Source organism: Gorilla gorilla, chromosome 10, assembly GCF_029281585.2.
Source record: "Gorilla gorilla gorilla isolate KB3781 chromosome 10, NHGRI_mGorGor1-v2.1_pri, whole genome shotgun sequence".
In the NCBI taxonomy this organism is placed as follows: domain Eukaryota; kingdom Metazoa; phylum Chordata; class Mammalia; order Primates; family Hominidae; genus Gorilla; species Gorilla gorilla.
This window is the reverse complement of record NC_073234.2, coordinates 37,799,443-37,817,550: the sequence shown is the minus strand read 5'-3', so window position 1 is coordinate 37,817,550 and position 18,108 is coordinate 37,799,443. Positions and strand designations below refer to the sequence as shown.

The window sequence follows — 18,108 nt, the reverse complement described above, 5'->3', positions numbered from 1 at the left end:
CAGCCCAGAAAACATGACAAAACCCTGTCTCTACAAAAAATAGAAAAATTACCCAGGCTTTGTGGCATGTGCCTGTAGTTCCACCTATTCAGGAGGCTGAGGTGACAGGATCACCAGAGCCCAGGAGGTCAAGGCTGCAGGAGCCGTGATCATACCACTGCACTCCAGCCAGGGTGACAGAGCAAGACTGTCTAAAAAAAAAAAGAAGAAGAAGAAGAAATAGAAACCTTGCTTTATAGGCTAAGGAATTCACCTTAGAATCTCATGCTACAGAAAACAAATCTAGACGTTTTGCTTTAAAATGGACAGAAAATAAGCTCCATTTTTCTATAAAAAAAAAAGTGAGAAGTGAAATAGAGTTAATTTGATAAGTAACAATATGATGGGAGAATAAATATAAATAGGATTCATTAGAAAAAAATTAAAATTTAATCAACTTTAATGGGCTCCTGTGTAGTCCAAGCAGCTTAAGGCACTAGATTATTTCCTATGAAAAGATCTGAGAATAGGCAGTTCAACAAGTTGAAAATTTAATTTTTGAAATAACATTAAGCAAGGACCAAATATCCATGTTAATCAGTAGCATTTAGTTATAACTGGCTCAGTGATCAGACAATAAATTGCTTTGTAATACTAATTTGTTCGTGAGAAAATGGCATTAAATTTAAAGTAATTGATGGAAACAAACTGCTAAAAGAAAAATTATGAAAGACTCACAAAAAACAAAGGAGAGAGAGTTCTTCCCCAAAAGAACATTATTATGGTTTTCTCTCCTGGGGGTTGCCCTTACCTCATGTATTAGTTTGTTCTCACACTGCTAATAAAGATATACCCAAAACTGAGTAATTTATAAAGGAAAGACGTTTAATTGACTCACAGTCTCACCTGCCTGGGGAGGCCTCACAATCATGGCAGAAGGCAAAGGAGGAGCAAAAGCACGACTTACGTGACGGCAGGCAAGAGGGCGTGTGCGGAGGAACTCCTGTTTATAAAACCACCAGATCTCGTGAGACTTATTCACTACCATGAGAACAGTATAGGGGAAACCACCCCCGCGATTCAATTATCTCCACCTGGCCCCAACCTTGACACGTGGGGATTATTACAATTCAAGGTGAGATTCAGGTGTGGACACAGCCAAACCGTATCATCTCAACTCCACCCAGCCAATCTTACTCATTCTTCAAGTTCCAGTTCCAAAGCTAAGACTAATAATCATTCCCTGATGTCATTCTTCTTTTCTGTGCTCCTTCAGTACTGTTGTCTTTTGTTCTCTTTAATTTTGTTTGCATTTATCGCCCTCACAATACTATGTGCCTTTAGTATATAACCGTATGATACAGAGCGGAAAGGAATCCTCAGTATCCCTTGGTTTAATGTTTTAGTAGCAGGGTCTAGCTGAGTCCAGGCTGTAAAACAGGATTAGGGTAGAATTAAGGTAGGATTATTTGGCTGGTGGTGCTAGGAACAGAGTGAATTTTTAAAAATTGAACAATTTCAAAATTTTTATTTCTCAGTGATTAGCTTTAAATTTACATTCCTATGCACATGGAGTTATGTCAGGAAACTCTTGTTTGTACCACCTCTTTCTGGCAGCCTTCAGGAAATGAAGTAGCATCATGGGCAGCATGTTAATCATTGATGATGAATGTGGCCTGGGATGAATTTGATTACAGGATTGCTGTGTACCATGTGACATGAGGGGCTCATAATAGGCTTAAAGATGATAAAAATATTTTTGTTCTCTTAAATATCATAGAAATAACTGGAAACATTAATAGAAATACAGTTGGCTCTCTGTATCCATAGGTTCCACATCAGTAGATTCAACCAACCATGGATCAAAAATATTTAGGGGGGAAAAACTTCACAAAGTTCCAAAAGGTAAAATTTGAATTTGCCACACACTGAGGACTATGTTGAATCCACACGAATGAGGAGATGGGTCGGCATTATATAAGTAATCTAGAGATTATTTAAAGTATACAGGAGGATGTGTGTGGGTTATTTGCAAACACTACACCACTTTATATAAGAGGCTTGAGCATTTGTGGATTTTGGTATCTGCAGGGGGTCCTGGAACCAGTCTCCCATGAATATAGAGGGACAGCTGTAATTTCTTTATAAATTGCTATTGACTACATAAAGAACCTCATTGACTACATATAGAACCTCATTACTCTTTTTTTTTTTTTGAGATGGAGTCTCGCTCTGTCGTCGCCCAGGCTGGAGTGCAGTGGCACGATCTCGGCTCGCTGCAACCTCCGCCTCCCAGGTTCACGCCATTCTCCTGCCTCAGCCTCCCAAGCAGCTGGGACCACAGGCACCCAGCACCACACCTGGCTAATTTTTTGTATTGTTAGTAGAGACTGGGTTTCACCATGCTAGCCAGGATGGTCTCGATCTCCTTACCTCATGATCTGCCTGCCTCGGCCTCCCAAAGTGCTGGGATTACAGGTGTGAGCCACCATGCACGGCCTACTCATTTTTTTTTTTTAAGAAATCAATTCTTTTTGAATCATTCTATGTTTCCATGGGTTGCTAGGCAAGGATCTGGTTTTTGCTTTGGGTGGGAGGGTCAGGGAGGAAGATTAAAGTTCTGGGGTGAGGTAATAGCCAGACAGAGGAGGGAAACGAGATGGCAATCAACTGCCAATAGCTAAAAGAGCTGTTTTTGAGACTTTGTTGGGGGATAGATGCTGAAAGAACTAGTTTTGTGAATGACTTCATGAGTATCTGAGAGTAGGGAGAGCAAGTTTGGTGTTGGGTTAACAAATGTCGAGCAGAACTGGTGGAGATCATGCCTGATCCTCACTGTACCATGGGCTCAGTGCAGTTTGGGATACTCTGAGGACTCAAGATCAACAATGAATGGCCTTGAAGCCATCACTCTCTGGAAGGGCATTGGCAAAAGAAGTGGTACTAAGGTACCTTGGCAATAAGAGATTGTGGGAAACCAGATCAGACTTGAGAACATTTGAGATGCCTCCCCACTCCACTACCCAGGGATATCGGAAGTAATAGGCTGCAGGGACTGCAGGGTGAGAAACCTGGGTGGAGCAAGGGCTGATAAGAGCCATCAGAATTATGTGGCCTTGTTTGTGCTCTCAGGCCAGCAAGAGCATTTGAGTTATGTTCTCATTTAACAGGTAAGGAAACAGTGGTCAAGACCCCAAATGACCTGCTCAGGATTTCACAGAAAGCTAATGACAGAGCTAGGACCAACTCCTCTCCTGATCTCCTGGCTGGAAGACTGTAGTATTAATATGGGGTTGCTGGATCAAATAGAATAATGATCTCCTCTAGTATTGTATATCATATAAATCAATAAGAATAAAGGCCAACAAATGTTTTGTTTTTCTACTATGAACAAGAAGCTATTGTTAAATTTGTTAAATTTGCTTGTTAAATTAACATAAAGCTTTATGTTTAAGAGTCAGAAAATTTTAATTAGGATGCCTGACTTTAATTGTGATGCTGATATTTAAATAAATCAACTGGCCAGGCGCAGCAGCTCACACCTGTAATCCCAGCACTTTGGGAGGTCGAGGTGGGTGGATCATTTGAGGTCAGGAGTTCAAGATTAGCTTGGCCAACATGGTGAAATCGCATCTCTACTAATACAAAAATTAGCCTAGCATGGTGGCATGCACCTGTAGTCCCAGCTACTCAGGAGGCTGAGGCAGGAGAATTGCTTGAACCAGGGAGGTGGAGGTTACAGTGAGCCGAGATGGCAGCACTGTACTCCAGCCTGGGTGACAGAGCAAGACTCTGTCTCAAAAAGAAAAAGATTAATTAAATTAAATTAATCAACTAGTATTTATCACTCTAATGCCTCACCAACACAGTATCATCAAGAAAAAAATAATTTCATTACATTAATTTTTCTAATGATACCTTTTATCATTTTAAAATAATTTCTAATAAAACTTTTTAAAGAGAATTTTGTTTTACAACTATTGATTTTAATAGTGATAATTTACTGAGTGCTTATTATCCAGGCTCATTGCTAAGTGCTTCAAATGCATTACCGAATTTAATCTTTGCACACCCGCATGAGGTAGGTAATGTTACTTTTTTTAATTCATAGGTAAGAATAAATATTAGAGACTTTAAGTACATGCCTAAGGTCAGTCTCAAATAAGTGACATTGCTCAGTAGACTGGGATCCAGAGCCTAGGCTCTTTACCACTATACACTATAGCTTTACAGACTGCCCTTGGTTTGTTGTTGTTTTGTTTTTTGTTTTGTTTTTTGAGACAGAGTCTTGCTCTATCACCCAGGCTGGAGTGAGGGTTGCAATCATGGCTCACTGCAGCCTCAATGTCCCAGGCTCAAGCGATCCTCCCTCCTCAGCCTCCCAAGTAGCTGAGACTACAGGTTCGTGCCACTGTGTCCAGCCAATTTTCAAAAGCTTTTTGTAGAGACAGAGTCTCACTATGTTGCCCAGGCTGCTCTCGAACTCCTGGGCTCAAGCAATCTTCCCACCTCATCCTTCCAAAGTGCTGAGATTACAGCCATGAGCATCGCACCAGGAGTGCCCTTATTTTAAACGGAAAAATATTAAACATTTTTTAAAATGTCAAAGTCATCATTAAGAATATTTGTTGCTGTTCCAGGCTGTAATTCGATGACTGGGGAGACTGACTGTGTAAATATCTATGAAAGCACATCATATCGCTTAGAGTCTTGTGCCTTTGTGTTCTTCCTTGTGAATTTATAACTTTTCCTTATCCTTTATCACTGTCAACCTGTCAGTTACTCCTTTCAGTTTCCACTGTGCCTCCATCTAATATCGTTCCTCAAATTGCCTTCTAGTTTCCCATCCCTTATTTTTTAAGAGTTGGGAAATCAGTTGAAAAACTGGATTAGTTACACATAAGAGAAGAATAAATAGTCTCTGAAAAAGCACCAGTGCACTTTCTTATAAGTTCAATACAGTGACTTTAGTGCTTGGATTGAACAGCACCATTTTTAGCTGCTTGAAAACTTTTATTGACAAATTCCTACCATTGGATTGCACTTCAGAAGATTAGGTGATTTTTACCTAAGAAAAGTACTGTCTTATGGACAGAATGCCCTGTACACAGAAGATGAGCCTGGCTGCTAAACACTATGAGAATTCTAGGTTAGAAAGCTGAACTATACAAATACACACTATAGTGTAACTTTAGATTATTTAAATACCTAAAAATAAGGAGAGGTTAAATAAATTATGGCACATCCTCAAAATGGATATCCACATACCCATTTTTGGATATCTATAGCATAAAACAATTTACAAAACATTAATTATAACATGAGAAACTATTTTTGTTACCAAATGAAGTTTAAAAACAGGATTTTGGCCAGGCGCAGTGGCTCATGCCTGTAATCCCAACACTTTAGGAGGCAGGGGCAGGCGAATCGCCTGAGGTTGGGAGTTCAAGACGAGCCTGACCAACATGGAGAAACTCTGTCTCTACTAAATACTATATACATGTGTATATATATATATATACACGTATATATATATACATATATACGTGTATATATATACACGTATATATATATACATATATACGTGTATATATATACACGTATATATATACATATATACGTGTATATATATACACGTATATATACACACATATATATGTATATATACATGTATATATATACACGTATACACATATATACGTGTATATATATACACGTGTACACATATATACGTGTATATATATACACGTGTACACATATATACGTGTATATATATACGTGTACACATATATACGTGTATATATACATAGGTATGTAGACATATATACATGTATGTACACATACATGTATGTACACATATATACACATATATACACATACATATATGTACACATATATGTACATACATATATGTATGTACACATATACATATATACATGTATGTATATACATGTGTATACATATAATATATACATATATAATATATACATATATACATATATAATATATACATATATATACATATATACATATATAATATATACATATATACACATATATACATATATAATATATACATATATAATATATACATATATATACATATATACATATATACATGTATATATATACGTATACACATATATACATGTATATATATACGTATACACATATATACATGTGTATATATACATGTGTGTATATATATGTATATATATATAAAATTAGCTGGGCGTGGTGGCACATGCCTGTAATCCCAACTACTGAGAAGGCTGAGGCAGGAGAACCGCTTGAACCCGGAAGGCAGAGGTTGTGGTGAGCCGAGATCATGCCATTGCACTCCAGCCTGGGCAACAACAGTGAAACTCTGTCTCAAAAAATAAATAAACAAACAAACAAACATAGGATTTATAATAGTGTATGACAATAACAGCTAACCTTCTCTGAACACCTGCTACATGTAGAGCATTTTTGTTGTAAGTCCAACAAACATATGCATACTCAATTGCTTATGGTTTGCAGTTATAAACTTCTAAGATGGCTTGTTCACCCTGACACCATGGGAGTCAAAGGCAGCTCCACTAGGTCTAAGGCCAAAGAGGTGAGGAAAGCTGTCACAGGGAAAAACATGGAATGAACAGGAGTAAGTTGTTCCCATAAATCTTCTGTCCTTGAATTAATTTTATTGCCTATTCTATCCCATGCCATTCTCTAATGACAGCTGAGTCCGGGGGCAGTGTGGCTCACGCCTGTAATCCCAGCATTTTGGGAGGCCAAGGTGGGCGGATCACCTGAGGTCCGGAGTTCAAGACCAGCCTGGCCAATGTGGTGAAACCCCGTCTCTACTGAAAACACAAAATTAGCTGAACGTGGTGGTGGGCACCTGTAATCCCAGCTACTCAGGAGGCTCAGGCAGGAGAATCGCTTGAACCCAGAAGACAGAGGTTGCAGTGAGCCGAGATTGCGACATTGCACTCCAGCCTGGGTGACAAGAGCGAGACTCTCTCTCAAAAAAAAAGTCTAATGCCAACCAATACTACTAGGAAAAAGGCTGATTGGACAGTTATGCTAGATGGACCAGGTTGATAATACCTGAACCCACTTGATCAACCTTAACAACACAAAAAGAGAAACAGCTGGCCATTATATGCCTCCTGATCTGTTGCAATCAGAAGTACCACCTCTGAAGTGCTCTTGTCAAAAATCAAATCTGAATCTGATCTCCACTTTTGTGAGTTTGAAACTGTCTGAAAAAAAAAAAAAAACTTAAGGATATTGGTCAGTTGATAGTAGTAACTATGAGAGGACTCAAAGCAAACCTGCCAGCAACAATACCCGACCTTTGCAGAACTGACAGCAGGAAACAGCTGCCCCCACCATGGGGTGCCTGACATACAGTAAGTGTTTAATGAATATCTTTTGAATACATGGTAGGTACCTAACTAATGGAAGAAGCAGTATTCAAACTTAGATACATCTCATTGCACGGCTCACACTATTTCCATCATAGTATATTGCCTTCTGTGTAAGACTATACAGAATCATTTTTAAATGGCTAAGAAAGAGCACTGCCAGTGTAAACATGGCTAGTAAGCCCAGCAACCTATGATTTCTCCCTTTATATGAGAACAATTTCAATTTCAAAATGTATGCAATGTGAAGGATGAGAAAAGACAGAAAACAGGATCTTCAAGGGCTTTACAGTTACTTAACACAGATAGTACATGAAAATAACATATATATGAAAACATCGTATGTGTATGGAACATTTTATTAGTACAGCTCATCCATTTTTTGTTGAGTTCTACTGACTTTTTAAAATTTATTTTACTTTAAGTTCTGGGATACATGTGCAGAACATGCACGTTTGTTACATAGGTATACATGTGCCATGGTGGTTTGCTGCACCTATCGACCCGTCATTTAGGGTTTAAGTCCTGCATGCATTAGGTATTTGTCCTAACGCTCTCCCTCCCCTTGCCCCCCACCCCCACCCCCCACCAACAGGCCCTGGTGTGTGATGTTCCCCTCTCTGTGTCCATGTGTTCTCATTGTTCAACTCCCACTTATGAGTGAGAACATACGGTGTTTGGTTTTCTGTTCTTGTGTTAGTTTGCTGAGAACGATGGCTTCCAGCTTCATCCACGTCCCTGCAAAGGACATGAACGCATCCTTTTTTATGGCTGCATAGTATTCCATGGTGTGTATCTGACACATTTTCTTTATCCAGTCTATCATTGATGGGTATTTGGGTTAGTTACAAGTCTTTGCTACTGTAACATCATCTGAAATGTGTTACTTTAATTTTATGAATGTTAGGTGTTATGTCTCTTTTCCTTTTTTGCCCCACACATCACTTAAACAGATTATTTGAAAATGCTAAAATAAGTAAAATGTGCGGCATGCTTTCTTAGATGCTTTGTCTCCTGTACCAAAATAATTTACAAATACAAAAGTTGGAAATAATTTTATTAGTTTTTTAATGCATAAATCCAAACATATATTTGTACTGAATATTTTATTAGCTAATACAGTACCATTTTAAAAATTCTACCAACTTATTTAAAATATTTCCTGTAAAAACATCATCCAAAATATACTTTGTTAATTTTTATGAATGTTAGGTGTTATGTCTCTTTTCTTTGATGCGCTCCTTTTTTATCCTGTGCTTACACCAAAAACAAATTATTTGAAAATGCTAAAATAAAATGTGGCATGTTTTCTTAGCTGTTTTGTATTCTGTTATAAAATATTTTACAACTATGAAAGTTGAAAAATAACTTTATTGGTTTTGCTGCATATAGCTGCCTGTCTACTATAAGAGAACTAATCTATAAAATTAAGGCATTTTGTTATTTCAAGTGTAGAGGGGCAAGAACATAAGGGAATTATAAAAACCCCAAGATGACTCATTTAAAGTAGATGCACATTAAAATACTATAGATCTGGCATATTTCATATTTATAAAGCAGACAAAAAGAATGTTTATCTTTGCATTTGGCAAGAATATCTTCAAGATAACTACCACTTTTCAAAGCACTATTGTTGGGCAGGTTTTATTAGGGGAGAGGACTTAGAAAACATGACTTTCCTCATCCAAAACCAAAAATAAATGAGGGCTTAAAAATATATTATTTAAGCAGACAGTGGCCAGAAATAAAGACCATGACCAACAAGCTTTGGGGCCATCAAGATGAAAAGACATTTCCTTTATTCAAGATCTAGGATCTGAAAATCTCACTTCATAAATTTAACTGGATTTTCTTTTCTGATTATGTTTAACCCCAAAACTTGGTTGTACACCATAGCAGTTTCTATTTTACCTGGATGTTAAAAGAAAAACCACTGGAATCTAAAGAGAGATGAATAACCTCTTGAGCTTAGATGGAGAACTAACCAGTGGCAAATATGTATCTAGTGGAGTAAATACATCTCAAGAGATTCAAAACATTACAAAACAAAGTGTTTTTAAAAACACTTCAACTTGAAATTATAAAAAAAAGTATTAAAAGTATTAGAGATCTTTCTTAAGGGCTGGTAAAATAAAAACACCTTAAAAGACACACTGTTACAATTTCCTCACAGAGGTAAAGAGGCTGTGACCAGTATCAGCATTTTAAGGATGTCATTTCAGAGCTTGCATTCTTCTGCCTTAAGTGGTTCAAAGAGTTTGAGCAGGTACACTCTGGTACTAGAGAAAATCTGAAGCAATTCACCTAGTTGGATGAAAAAGGACTTACGTACCCCTGATTTATTAAAATTCATTGTTCTTTTATATACATTTCTCTTTAAAATTCTGAAATGAACATTTGTTTATGCAGTATGACATGAATGATTTAATAACTTATATGACAAGCTTAATAAGGCTGACATTCAATGAACAGAAAAGTAATTTACCTTTTAGTAATCAGAAAAATTTCCAATCCATTTTTATCTTATTTTTAGGTGTCTGTTATTAAAGCTTGTGATTTTTATTAATGTGAATAAGCCAAAGGGTGATTGTTTTTGACACACGGCATTGTGCCATAGTATAATGGGTAGTATCCTTCTCAGTTAACCTTCAATACTCTGTACACACTATTCTGAAATACTGTGGTGAAGTAAGGCCTGGCATCTTCGAGCAGGACGCTACATAAGGGAGGGTTAGCTGCATTGGAAGGGTCTTCCACATCCCAGATTTCAAGCATACTGCAACCAGGCCTGAAAAAAGACAGACATATATATCCATATTAGAAATGTATTCCTGTCTAGAGACAATAGATACATAACATCTAGATTTTCAGAGGCAAGTTTATTTCATAAGTTAAATATTTTAAAGCGTCATTTCAAAAAACAATTTCAATGTTTAGAAATTTAAAAAATAGAATGAAATTAAGCATGTTGCATTTTCACATCTCATTTAACCAAAGGAAAGACATATCCTAATAATAAAGCTTCAATATACATTCATAAATATATATGTAAAAGCACACTTTCAAGATGAAACAAACATAAATATACTTTCCAAGTGCCATCACCATCTAAACATAAGGCCCATTTGTAGTAAAATAAGACAAATTAAAACCTAATCGAATTCCTGATGAATTTCACATTTTTTAGCGTAAACTGCCTTGGATTAGCATGAAATGATCCAAGGTAGGGACAGGAGACTCTTACAGCAATTTGTTTTCTTCAATGCTTTCCCATTTTGGGTGGCTCTATGACTGGGCTAAATGAGACACTCTCCTCCCTAGAGAGTAATCCTGCATGGCAGTCATTAAAGGGAAGGAGTCAGACAAAATTGATTTCTAATTTTTTAATATCTATATTGAAGTATAAGTTATAAACAATAAAACTTCACCTATTTTATGTGTAAAGTTTGCCAGGTATGGGCAAATGTGTATAGATGTGTAAGCACTACCACAATCGCAATACAGAAAATTTCCATCACCCCCACAAGTTCCCTGTGCCCTTTTGCAATCTACCATCTTCCCCAAACATGGCCTCAGGCAACTACTGTGCTTTCTGCACTATAGTTTTGCTTTTTCTAGAATTTCATATAAATATATTATGTAGTCTTTTCATTTTTGGCTTCTTTACCATAGCATGTTTTTGATACTCATATCTGAGCTGTAGTTCCTACAACTTCTGTTGTGGTTCAGTAGTTCCTTCCTTTTTGTTGCTAAATAATATTTCATTGTATATAGAAAACACAATTTGTTTATCCATTTGCAAGTTAATGAACACTTGAGATGTTCTGAGTTTTTGGTGACCATGAACAATGCCACTATAAACATTCATGGACAAGGCTTTTTGTGGATATATGTTATCATTTCTCTTAGGGAAACACCTAGGAGTGGAATTGCTGGGTTGCATGGTTACATATGATTAAGTGTGGATTTATCTTTATAAGCAAGTTCAAAACTCTTTTCCAGAGTGGATGCACCATTTTCCATTTCCACCAACAATGCATGAGAGTTTAAGTTGTATCAGTTTTTGTAATTTTAATCATTATAGTATGGTTATGGATGATTCAAAATATCTTCTTTGGTGAAATTTCTATTCAAATACTGTGCCAAATTTTGTGTTGTTTCTTATTGAGGTGTGAGAGTTCTTTGTATATTCTGGGTAAAAGTCTGCCAGATTTTTTTAGCAGATGTATTAAGGCATAATTGCTCAATAATTACTCAATAAGCTGCACATATTTAGTATCCACTTGGATACATATTAACATAGGTATACACTTGTAAAACAGCAGCCACAATAAAAATCATGAACATATCCATCTCTCCCAAAAGTTTATTTCTGCCCTTTTGTAATCCTAATTATTGCATGCTTTCTTTTTTGTCTGGCTTCTTGTCCTCAGTAGAATTATTTTGAGATCCATCCATATTGCTGTATCAATAGTTCATTCATTTTTATTAGTGAGCAATATTTACATTGTTTGGATATTCTAATAGTGTGTTTATACATTCATCTGCTGATAAATAAGTGGATTGTTTCCAGTTTGGGGCTAATACAGAAAATAAGGTGCTATGAACATTTGTGTACAATTACTGGGATGGATATATGCTTTCTTTTATTTTAATAAATACAGTAGTTGTATGTTTAACTTTTTATAAAATTGCTAAACTGTCTTGCAGAGTGGTTGTACCATATTACTTCTGCACCACTGGTGTATGAGAGTTCTAAATCCTCCATAGTGTCAGCAACACTTGGCAGTTTTTTTTTCAATTATAGCTATTTTATTAAGTGTTTAGTTACATCTCACTGTAATTTTCATTTGCATTTCACAAATCACTAGTAACATCAAGCATCTTTTTGTGTGATTATTTGCCATCTGTCCTTTTGTCCTTTTTTTTTTTTTTTTTTTTTCTGAGACAAGGTCTTGCTCTGTCGCCGAGTGGAGTGCAACGGCACAATCTTGGCTCACTGCAACCTCCGTCTCCTGGGTTCAAGTAATTATCCTGCTTCAGCCTCCTGAGTAGCTGGGATTATATGCGCCCACCATCACACCTGGCTAACTTTTTGTATTTTTAGTAGAGATGGGGTTTTGCCATGTTGGCCAGGCTGATCTCGAACTCCTGACCTTAGGTGATCCACCCGCCTCAGCCTCCCAAAATCCTGGCATTACAGGCGTGAGCCAACCACTGCGCCCGGCCTATTTTGTCCATTTTTAATTGGGTTGTTTTCTTATTATTGGGTTTTGAGAGTTTTTTATACATCTAGAGAAAGTCCTTTATCAGACATAGGCTTTGAAAATATTTTCTCCCAGACTGTGGTTTATCTTTTAATTCTTCCTAACACTGTTTATAAAAAAGCAGAGGTTTACAGTTTTAATGAAGTCCTATTTATCAATGTGTTCTCTTGTGGATCATGATTATGTTACTGTATCTGAGAAATCTTAGCCTAATCCAAGGTTACAATAATTTTCTTCCATATTTTCTTCCAGAAATTTTATATTCTTGGATTCTTAGTAGCAAGTTACCTTCTACTCCTAGTTTGCTGAGGGTTTTTAATCAGTTATGGATACTGAATTGTGTCAAATACTTTTTCCTGAATGTATGAGACTATGATGCACGATGATGCGGTCTTTCTTTTTCAGTTTGTTACTATGGTGACTTCACTTGATTGGTTTTCAAATAGTGAGACAACTTTGCATTCCTGGGATAAACTCCACTTGTACATTATGTATTGTCTTTCTTTAATATATTGCTAGATTCATTTCTTGCAATTTTACTTAAAAATTTCACATATGTGTTCATGATAAATTTTGATTGGTTGTTTCCTTTTATTGTAATGTTTCTCTCATGTTGGTATCAGGATAATGCTGACCTCACAGAACCAGTTGGGAAGTAATCCCTCCTTTTGAATTTTCTGGAATAGTTTGTAGAATTGGAATTATTTCCAGTGAAGATATCTGTCTTGAAGTTTTCTTTATGACCATTCTTTTTACTACAAATATAATTTTATTAATAGATACAAGGTCATTCATAATAAGGTAATAGATATAAGATTTTCTATTTCTTAAGTGAGCTTTGATTTTGCATCTTTCAAGGAACTTGTCCATTTTATCTATTTTGTCCTACTTAGTGGAATAAAGTTGTTCCTAAAACTCCCTCATTATCCTTTTCATTTCTTCAGATCCTGCAGTGATAAAATCTTTCTTATTCCTGATACTAGTAATTTCTGTCTTCAATCTGTTAGTTCGGGTAGGAATTTATCAATTTTATTAATATTCTCAAGAATCAGTGTTTGGTTTTACTGACTTTTCCCTGTTTTGGGAGGAAATACACACTGATTTTGATTCTAATCTTTATGCTTTCTTTTCTTCTCCTTACTTTGGAGTTTACTTATTCTTTTTTTCTAGTTCCTTAAGGTGAAGCTGAGTGACTGATATGAGGCCTTTCTTCTTTTTCTATTATGGGCATTCAACATAAAAACAAATCTCTCTACTGCTGTATCTGCATCCCACAAATAGCGGGATGGTGTTCTCATTTTCCCTTAGGTCAACATACGTTGAAACTAACCCTCCTTTTGTTTCTTCTTGACCATGGATTATCTGGAAGTGTATTACTTAGTTTCTAAACATTTGAGGGAATTTCCATATAGAATTCTGTTACTGATTTCTAATTTAATTTCATTGTAGTCAGAGATTGTATTTTACATGATCTAAAGTATTTTAAATGTGTCAATACTTGCTTTGTGGCCTAGAAAATGGTCTTTTTTGATAAATAGTCTGCGTGTGCTTGAATGTCTATTTTGCTGTTCTAGGGTGGTGTGTACTATAAATGTCAATTAGGTCATATTGGTTGATGGCATCATTCAAGTCTTCCATATTCTTGCCAAATTTCTTTTTATTTGTTCTACAAATTATTCAGAGAAGGCCATTAAAATTTCTAACTATACTGTAGATTTGTCTATTTTTTCCTAAAGTTCTATCAGTTGTATTTCATATTTTTGAAGCTCTGTTATCTAAGTGCATAAATGTTCAGGGTTGCTACATCCTCTTGAAATATAGATCCCTTCTTCATTTAAAAATCCTTGTTTAACCTTGATAATATTCTTAGCATTCAAATGTACTTTGATGTTATTACAGTCACACCAGCTTTCACTGACTAGTAGTAGCATCACATGTCCTTTTCCTATCTGTTAACTTTTAACCTCTTCGTTTCTTTATATTTAAGTAAATTTATTGAAAGTAGCCTATAGTAGGGTCTTGCTTTGCTGTGCAATCTGACAGTTCTTGCTTTTCATTTGTGGTGTTTAGAGCTATATTCGTTTCCTATTGCTACTATAACAAATTACCACAAACAGTTGCTTAAAGCAACATATATTTATTCTCTTTCAAAGTTTGGAGCTCGTAAGTCTAAAATCACGGTATTGGCAGGACTCCAATCCTTCAGGAGGCTCTAGAAGAAAATCCACTTCCTTGCTTTTTCCAGCCCTAGAAGCTGGCCTCCTTCCTTGGCTTGTGGCCTTGTATCACTCCAACTTCTGCTTCTACCATCACATCGCCTTTTTGATCTCTTACTCGTTTGCCTCCTCCTTATAAAGACTTTGTGATTACATCTGTCCTACCTGGATAATAAGGATAATCTCCACATCTCATGAGCATTAATTTAATCACATTTGCAAATTTCCTTTTTCCATGTGAGTAACGTAATTCACAATTTCTGGGAATTAGGACATGGCCATCGTGGGGGGCTCATTATTCAGCCTACCACAAGTCCATTTACACTTAATGTGATAATTGATATGGTTAGATTTAAGTCTGTCATCTCGGTGTTTTCTTTGTTCCATCTGATCTTCATCTCCCTTTTCCACTTCTTCTGCCTTATTTTGGATTGAGTGATTTTTATAATTCCATTTTAATCTTGTTTGTTGCCTTTTGGGTTCTGTCAATTTTTGCTTCATATATTTTGAAATTCTCTTTTAAGTTCATATGCACTCAAATTATTGTATCTTTCTCCTGTACTGAACTATTTTGCATTATAAAACATAGTCGTTTGTAGTAATATTCTTTGTCTTAACATCTATCTTCTCTGATATTCATACATTTTTCACTTCAGCTTTTCTAATGTTTACTCACATGATATCTTTTCCATTCTTTTTCCTTCAGCCAATATACATATCTGTATTTAAAATGCACCTCTTGCAGGCAGTCCATAGATAGGTTTTGCTCTTGTATTCAGTTTGCCAATCTCCACCTTTTGTTTGGAAGAATTTAGTCCTCTTTCACTTTGAAATTACTGATATGGTTTGATATAGGCTTGCTATAGTGCTCTTTTGTTTTTTTAAAAAAACTTTTTATTTCAAGACATTTGGAGATCCACATTAAGTGAGAGATAATACAAGTAGCTCTTGTACAGTCTTTAGACAGTGTCCTCCGCCGTGGTAACATCTTGAACATTTGTATAATATCACAGCCAGATAATTCACATTGACAGAATGGTGAAAGAGAGCATTTCCATCACCACAGAGATCCCTTGTATAGCCACACATACTATACTCCCCCCACATTCCCACCCCACCCTAACCCCTCGCAACCACACATCATCCATATCTATAATTTTGTCATTTGAAGACAGTTATACGAATGGAATCATACAGTATGTAACCTTTGCGGATTGTCTTTTCTTCATTCAAACAATTCTCTGGAGATTCATCCAGGATCTTGAGTGTATCAATAGTTTGATCCTATTGCTGAGCAGTATTCCATGGTATGAATAGATCACTATTATCTAATCATTCACCTTGCAAAAAACATCTGGGTTGTTTCAGGTTTAGGCTATTACAAATAAAGCTGCTATAGACATTTTTCTACAGAATTTTGTGTGAACACAACTTTCCACCTTTCTGGGAAAAAATGCCCAATACAATTGCTGGGTCTTAAGTTAGTTATATGTTTAGGGTTTTTCCCCTTTTAGTTTTACTTGACAAGTAATACTTGTACATATTTATGGAGTATAGAGTGATATTTCAATGCATAATTACAATGTGTAATGATCAAATCAGGGTAATTAGGCTATCCATCACCACAAACGTTTACCATCTGTTTGTGCTGGGAACATTCAAAATCCTCTGTTCTGGCTTTCTTGACATATAACGATAAATTACTGTTAACTAATATTCACTCTACAGTGCCAGAGAGCACTATAATTTATTCCTTCTATTTATCTGTAGTTTTGTATCTCTTAACCAACCTCTCCTTATCTTCTTCTTCTCCCTACCCTTCCCACTCAGCCTCTAATTACCACAATTCTACTCTACTTCTATGAGCTACTTCTTTGAGCTTCCACATGAGTGACAACATGGACTGTTCATCTTTCTGTGGCTGACTTATTTCACTTAATGTATCCAGGCTCATCCATATCTAGGCTTGCCATTATGCTCTTTTTTTCCCCACTGTTTTATTTATTTTTTGAGTGGTTTTGATAGGGATGACAACAAGCATCTTTAACATATCATGATTTACTTACCATTTAAATTGGGTTATTTCTAGTAAATCGTACATTTCCACAGTTTACTCAATTTTTGTGCTATTGTCATGTATATTTAATTTCTGTCATAAACTAAAAAATATAATGGTATCACCTTTGCCTTAAATAACGTCTTTTAAAGATTTTCAGAGAAGAAAAACGTATAGTGATTAATATCCACATATTTACCATTTCCAGCGCATTTGAGTATTTCTTGTATATCTGAGTTACCATCTGGCATCATTTCTCATCAGCTGATAGAACTTCTTGTCCATCTTGAAGTATAAATCTGTTACCAACAAATTATCTTAGATTTTGTTGATCTGAAAAATGTATTTTTGGCCTCCATTTTAAAAAGATAGTTTCATTAAATATAGAATTGTTGATTTTTTTTCTTCAGCACTTTGAATTATCATTCCAGTGTCTGATAATTTCCACTATTTATGTTGGGAAGTCAGATGTTTATATAGCATATCATTTTTTTCTCTTATTTTCAAGATTTTCTCTTAATCTTTGATTTTACCGTTTTGACTATAATGTTCCTTGCTTTGGTTTTCTTTGGGCTTCACCCAGTTGGATTTGTTGAGCTTAGCAGATCTCTAAGTTAGTAGCTTTTATCAAACTTGAGAAATGTTTGGCCAACATTTCTTCAATATTTTTTCAGTAATGTTCTTTTTTTCATTACATCTAATACTAAAATTATGCATGTGTTGAACTACTTAATGTTACATATGTCTGTGACTTCGGTTATTTTTCAATCTTTTTGGCTCCTGTTCTTTTGATTAACTATTCTCTCTTGATCTATCTTCAAATTCACTGCATTTTCTGTTCAAATGTTCTGTTTTCATCTCAAAATTGTTGTTGAGTACATTTAAATGATTTTCATTTCATTTATTATACTTTTCAGCCCTAGAATTTCCATGGGGGCTGGAGTGTTTCTATTTCTCTGCTGAGATTCCATAGCTCTTCACTCATGGATACCATGTTTTCTTTTAATTCATTGAATACATTTTTCTTAAGCCTTTGAATGTATTTGTAATAGTGGCTTTGCAGTCTTTGGCTGCTAAATCCAACATCTGGACCTACTTGAATCGGTTTCTATTAACTTATTTTTTTCAGAGTATTGGTCATACTTTCTCATTTTAGTTTGCATCTCTGAAACTTTTTG

The 18,108-nt window shown here is 35.7% G+C and overlaps 1 protein-coding gene across 12 annotated transcripts in view; it reads right to left on the bottom strand.

Annotated features, from left to right (window-relative positions):
* Positions 1-7,993: 7,993 nt before the first annotated feature.
* DPY19L2 (dpy-19 like 2) overlaps positions 7,994-18,108 on the bottom strand; it is a 110,557-nt gene continuing 100,442 nt past the window's right edge. For 11 of the 12 annotated variants that reach the window (XM_063693855.1, XM_063693854.1, XM_055358096.2 and 8 more), the window contains one exon: positions 8,432-10,179. In XM_063693855.1, the coding sequence (XP_063549925.1) occupies positions 10,029-10,179 (151 nt within the window). In that variant the 3' untranslated portion in view covers positions 8,432-10,028. Of the gene's footprint in view, positions 8,130-8,431; positions 10,180-18,108 lie in introns of those variants that run through there. The other variant, XR_010129311.1, reaches the window with a different exon arrangement.